This window comes from Carassius gibelio, chromosome B20 (assembly GCF_023724105.1).
Source record: "Carassius gibelio isolate Cgi1373 ecotype wild population from Czech Republic chromosome B20, carGib1.2-hapl.c, whole genome shotgun sequence".
NCBI classification, from domain to species: Eukaryota; Metazoa; Chordata; class Actinopteri; order Cypriniformes; family Cyprinidae; genus Carassius; species Carassius gibelio.
Window position 1 is genome coordinate 23513677 of NC_068415.1, and position 6000 is coordinate 23519676.

The following is a 6000-nucleotide window of genomic DNA, read 5'->3' on the forward strand; positions in this document are numbered from 1 at the left end:
TAATTGTTGACTTGAAAAGGCCTCTCACGATCTAAAGAGGGACACTTACATAGACAATAAAAAGGCCCAGCAGAAGTTGTGTCTTTCCTCGCCAGATGAGGAAATTCATCCTGCCACAGGAGCTGATGAAACAGTTCTACTCTGTTATCATTGAGTATGTTCTATGCTCATCCATAACTTTCTAGTTTGTTTCAGCTACCAAATCAGACATCATGAGACTACACTGTACAGTTAGGACTGCTAAAAGGATTATTCGTGCCCAAGCGCAATCTTAACAATCTGCACACTTTGCCTATATCTGCTAATACACTACTTTCTTTTTCTATTGATCTCTGGAATTGCCAGTCTGCTATTAACAAAGCCGATTTCATTACTTCTACTATTAGTCATTCAAAGCTTAATCTCATGGCCCTAACAGAGACCTGGATCAAACCAGAGGACACTGCTACACCTGCAGCACTCCCCAATATTTTCTCATTTTCCCACTCCCCCCGTTTGACTGGAAGAGGTGGAGGTACTGGTCTACCCTTTTAAAATACATTTTGTAGTTGTCTATCGACCCCCAGGACCACTGGGTAACTTTTTGGATGAATTAGATGTGTTGCTCTCAACCTTTTCTGAGGATGGTACTCCCCTAGTTATGCTTGGAGATTTCAACATCCATCTAGATAAACCTCTGCTTGCTGATTTCCACACTCTGCTTGCCTCTTTTGATCTCAACCAAGTGTCAGCTACTGCTGCTCACAAATCAGGCAACCAACTGGACCTTATTTTACACAACACTGCTCTACTGATCATGTTCTGGTTACTCCACTGCACATATCGGATCACTTCCTCCTCACTCATAACCTCAACCTGGTCCCTGACACAATCACTTACCCCTCTACATGTCATCTTTCGACGTAACCTACGCACACTTTCACCCTCCCGTATATCTGCAATGGTTTCATCTTCACTTCCTTCGCCTAAACTGTCTGCATCTTTGGATGCTAACAGTGCTACTGATACTTTCTGCTCCACTCTTATATCTTGTTTAGACACTGTTTGCCCCTTATCTTCCAGGCCAGCCTGTAACACCCCTTCTGCCCCTTGGTTATCTGATGTTCTACACGAACACCGTTCTAAGCTTAGAGCTGCTGAAAGGGTGTGGCGCAAGTCCAAAAATACTACTGACCTCAATGTGTATCAGTCAGTCACTCCTATCTTCTTTCTCTGCTAATGTCTCCACTGCTAAAATGACACACTACCATAACAAAATTAACAATTCGTCTAACTCTCGCATGCTTTATAAAACATTTTCCTCACTTCTTTGTCCTCCTCCTCCTCCCCCTCCTGCTTCCTCTCTAATAGCTGACGACTTTGCAACGTTTTTCATTAATAAAATTAAACACATTAGTGCACAATTTTCCACACCACAATCAGTCAAGCTCATATCACCAGCAAACTTACACTCATTTACATCCTTCTCTTCACTCTCTGAGTCAGAAGTCTCAAAACTCATACTTTCTAATCACCCTACTACTTTCCCGCTTGATCCTATTCCATCTCATCTCCTTCAAGCCATTTCTCCTGCAGTTGTACCTGCACTCACTCACATCATCAACACATTACTCCACACTGGTGTTTTTCCCTCATTATTTAGACAGGCACGTGTAACTCCACTACTTAAGAAACCCAACCTCAACCCATCTCTTTTAGAGAACTACAGACCAGTTTCCCTTCTTCCTTTCATTGCAAAAACACTTGAACAAGCTGTGTTCAACCAAGTCTCTACATTTCTCACACACAACAACGGCCATGCTCTCAGTTGTTGAAGCTCCAAAACTGGCGAGAGCAGAATCCAAATCTTCAGTACTTATCCTGCTTGATCTGTCCACTGCTTTTGACACTGTTAACCACCAGATACTCCTATCAGCCCTACCTACTGCAAAAGGCATCTCAATAACCACACTTCAATGATTTGAGTCTTACCTATCGGATAGATCCTTCAAAGTATCTTGGAGAGGTAAGGTGTCCAAGTCACAACATCTAATTACTGGGGTGCCTCAGGGGTCAGTTCTTGGACCACTTCTCTTCTCTGTCTACATGGCATCATTATGTTCTGTCATTCAGAAACATGGCTTTGCATACCACTGCTATATTCATAACACCGGCTTCCAATAGCTGCTCGCATAAAACTACCACTGGCTCTGCACCCATTTACCTAAATGTGTTACTTTAGTGCCCTCTAGAAGCTGGCGTTCTGCAAGTGAACGTCGCTTGATTGTGCCATCCCAAAGAAGCACAAAGTCACTTTTACGGACTTTTAAATTAAATGTTCCCTCCTGGTGGAATGACCTCCCCAATCTCAATCCGGGCATATGTTACTAAAATAAATTCTTAGTTACAATGCAAATACTCTGGAATGTTTGCTCTAATATATTGGTTTTCTCCAGTGCTGTGTCTCTTCTTCTGACCCCCAACTGTGTCAGTTGGTGCTATATGTTTCTACTTAGTGGCACTTCTCATTAATCCTGGGCATAATGCAGCAGCAAGAACTCTATAACATGCTGAGACACTGAGCCTAGATAGATGAGGGTCCACTACCCACTCCCAGAGCCTGATCAATACCAAGCAGCCCCCATTCTCACAGAGGGAGAAAGTCAAGACAGAGAGCCTATAGAGTTGTTAAAGGCTAGCTTTGATTACAAATGGCACTCTGGGGACAGAGGATGGCCCCCAGATAAGGTGATAAAGCGAGGGTGTAACTTTAGATAATGTATCTGAGTCTGTGGACTTCCCTACCCCCACCATCTTTCTGCACATTATTTTCCATTATACTGCTATCGATCTGCTAGAGGTAATGGCCATTGGAATCATAACCCGAGGCATAACTACATTCCAGCCCGAGAAAAGTTCATTGGAGAAAAGGAACAGAAGCGCTGAGGAAACATTTTCTGGGCCTAGCCTTTGAAGAGGGGTTGGTATTTTTGTTTCACTAGGGACTGATTTTTTTAATTAAATTTTTCTGTCAACAATTGAAGCATAACTTTAGTGGCTTGAAATTGTAATTGTGATGTCAGGAATCCTCTTTATGATGGGATTTATTTGAAAGCATGCATACATAAATGGCCATTTCATTTCTGAAAGTAACCCTAGCATTCAATGAAATGCACTGGTGTGTGTAGTTTTCTTTTTGTGCTGATGTGTTTCCTATTGAAACAGGAAGTTGGGTGGGGACATATTGTGGATCTTAGACAAAGACATTTAGCTTGCCCTAATCTCAGAGCTCATGGTAGGTCTGCATTGAAAGGTTGGTATGTTATGTTAATACTATTTCACACAAGAAAATTAATAGGATCGTTTTCTTCTGGAAACCATCTGCTCTACTGGCATTTCTCTGCAACACAGACACTTAGGAATCATGGGATAACCAAGGTTGATAGTAGGCCAGTGCTAATCCAGGCCAGATTATAGGTAGAGAAAAGAAATATGATAATGATAGTGTCGCTGAAATATCTTTCCACAGTTCATCATGCTCTCTCTTTCTCTGCAGTAGTATGAAGTACGAAGGGCACCTGTGTTGATTTACTGTCAAATCTTCCAGGATTATCTGTAATCCTGGAGCTTTAAAATCTGTTTGCTGACAGCTGTGTTCTCTAACAGAACTGCTGTTTGCTGTGCACATAGTGTCCTGTATTGCAGCAAGAGTTCTTTCTTTAAGGGGTAAAAAAGGGAAAAACCTTTTAATTTTCTGCTTGAGTGAATTTCAATTTACAGTTCTTCTCGGTTTGTATTGTGTTTTATTTGGCTATAATGCATAGCTGACTCTATATATGAGTCTTTGCCTTGGTAAATAGGCACAATATCACAGCACATCCTTTGAATGTCTTCTAATATATTCTAGTGTATCAGTGGATTTTGCTCTTCAATAGCTGTTATTTTTACCAATAGGTCCAGGGCATATACTGTAATTGATAAAAAACAGAGCAGCCATGCACATTTTTTTTTTCTCCCACAGATTTTATTCAGCCTGAACAATATTATAAGAATCTTTATATAAAAACACAATATAAAAACTGTTTTAAAGCAAACAATCTATTTTTATTTTTATTTTTCACTTATGAATTGAGGTTATTATATATATATATATATATATATATATATATATATATATATATATATATATATATATATAATCTACATTGCCATTTATAATAATGATAATAATAGTAATAATAATAATAATCACAAAAGTAGAGGCTGCTCTGATTTTTAGGTTATCCCATATTCATTTGCAATTACCCATGATGTGTTTTTCCAATTCTAGGTGGTTTACAAAAACAACGACATACGACTGGAACTCTCTCGCCTGGCCCGCATTGCAGACCCGAAGATGAAGCTTCAGGGAGATGTGGTGTTTAAATGCGAGAATGTTCCCACCCTAGACCCTATCTCTTTTGAGACACCAGAATCCTTCCTCAGCCTGCCCAAGTGGAACACCAAGCGTGTGGGCTCCATTTCCTTTGACTTTCGCACTTCAGAGCCCAACGGACTAATCCTTTTCACTCAAGGTAAGCCCCAGGACAAGAAAGATTCTAGAAGCCAGAGGAGCAACAGAGTGGACTTCTTCGCTGTGGAACTTTTAGATGGAAATTTCTATCTTCTGTTGGACATGGGATCAGGAACGATTAAAGTCAAAGCCACACAAAGTAAGGTCAGTGATGGAGCCTGGCACCATGTGGACATCCAGAGAGATGGAAGATCAGGTGAGTAGATTCATTTTCTCCAGATTACCTTACTGCTTTTAATATGTATATTTGTGTTTGTATGTGTGTGTGTGTGTGTGTGTGTGTGTGTGTGTGTGTGTGTGTGTGTGTGTGTGTGTGTTGTGTGTGTGTACATATGCAGGTGTTACTTTTTCAAAAAGTGAAACTTTCTTATATTGAAAGTTTAAAGCATTTCAAAAGTCTTTGTTTATTATTTATTTTTTTATTGATGATTAGAGCTTACAGCTAATGAAAGTCAAAAATCCAGTCTCAAAATATTAGAATATTTACATTTGAGTTTCAGTAAATGACCATCCCCACAGAATAAATTCTGGGTATCTTTGAAACCACAATAATGGGAATAAGACTGCTGACTTGGCAATGGTCCATATAACAATCATTGATTCTGATTCTGATACTCCAAAAAAAAAGGGATAAGTCCCAAAAGGTAATTACTGAAAGGGGTGGAACATATTGCTGTATCAAGCATATTAAATGCAAAGTTGACTGGAAGGAAGAAATCGAGTAGGAAAATGTGCACAAGCAACAGGGATGACCGCAAGCTTTAGAATGCTGTCAAGCAAATTAAAACATTTGGGAGAGCTTCACCAGGAGTGGACTAAAACTGGAGTCATTGCATCAAGAGTCAGATACTCAGATGTCTTCAGTTAATGGGCTACTAAGCCACTTCTGAAACAGAAACATCAGAAGCATCTTACCTGAGCTAAGAGGAAAAAGAACTGGGCTGTTGCTCAGTGGTCTAAAGTCCTCTTTTCAGACAAAAGTAAATTTTGCATTACATTTGGATATCAAGATCTGGAGTTTGGGGTAAGATTGGAGAGGCAAAGAATCCAAGCTGCTTGAAGTCCAGTGTAAAGTTTCCAAAGTTAGTGATGATTTGGTGTGGCGTGACCTCTGCTGGTGTTGGTCCATTTTATGTTTTGTCAAGTCCAAAAAGTCAGTTCAGAGGTCTACCAGTAGATTTTGGAGCACTTTATGCTTCCATCTGCTGGTAGACTTTGTGGAGATGCTGATTACCTTTTCCAGCAGGACCTGCCCACAGTGCTAAAACAGTTTTTCTGACCATGGTTTGACTGTGCTTGATTAGCCAGCCAACATACCTGACATACCTATGGAATCTGTAGGATATTTTCAAGCAAAAGATGAGTAACATTTGATCCAACAATACAGATAAGCTGAAGGCTCAATAGTGCTTCAGCAGTGCCACAGGCTGATTGCTTCTCACCTCACT

At 40.2% G+C, this 6000-nt stretch overlaps 1 protein-coding gene across 1 annotated transcript in view; it reads left to right on the forward strand.

The window, feature by feature from the left end:
• LOC127983544 (neurexin-3b-like) overlaps positions 1-4756 on the forward strand; it is a 105815-nt gene extending 101059 nt beyond the window's left edge. The window contains exon 7 of the mRNA XM_052585734.1: positions 4310-4756. Within this exon, the coding sequence (XP_052441694.1) occupies positions 4310-4756 (447 nt within the window). The remainder of the gene's footprint in view (positions 1-4309) is intronic.
• Positions 4757-6000: the final 1244 nt, after the last annotated feature.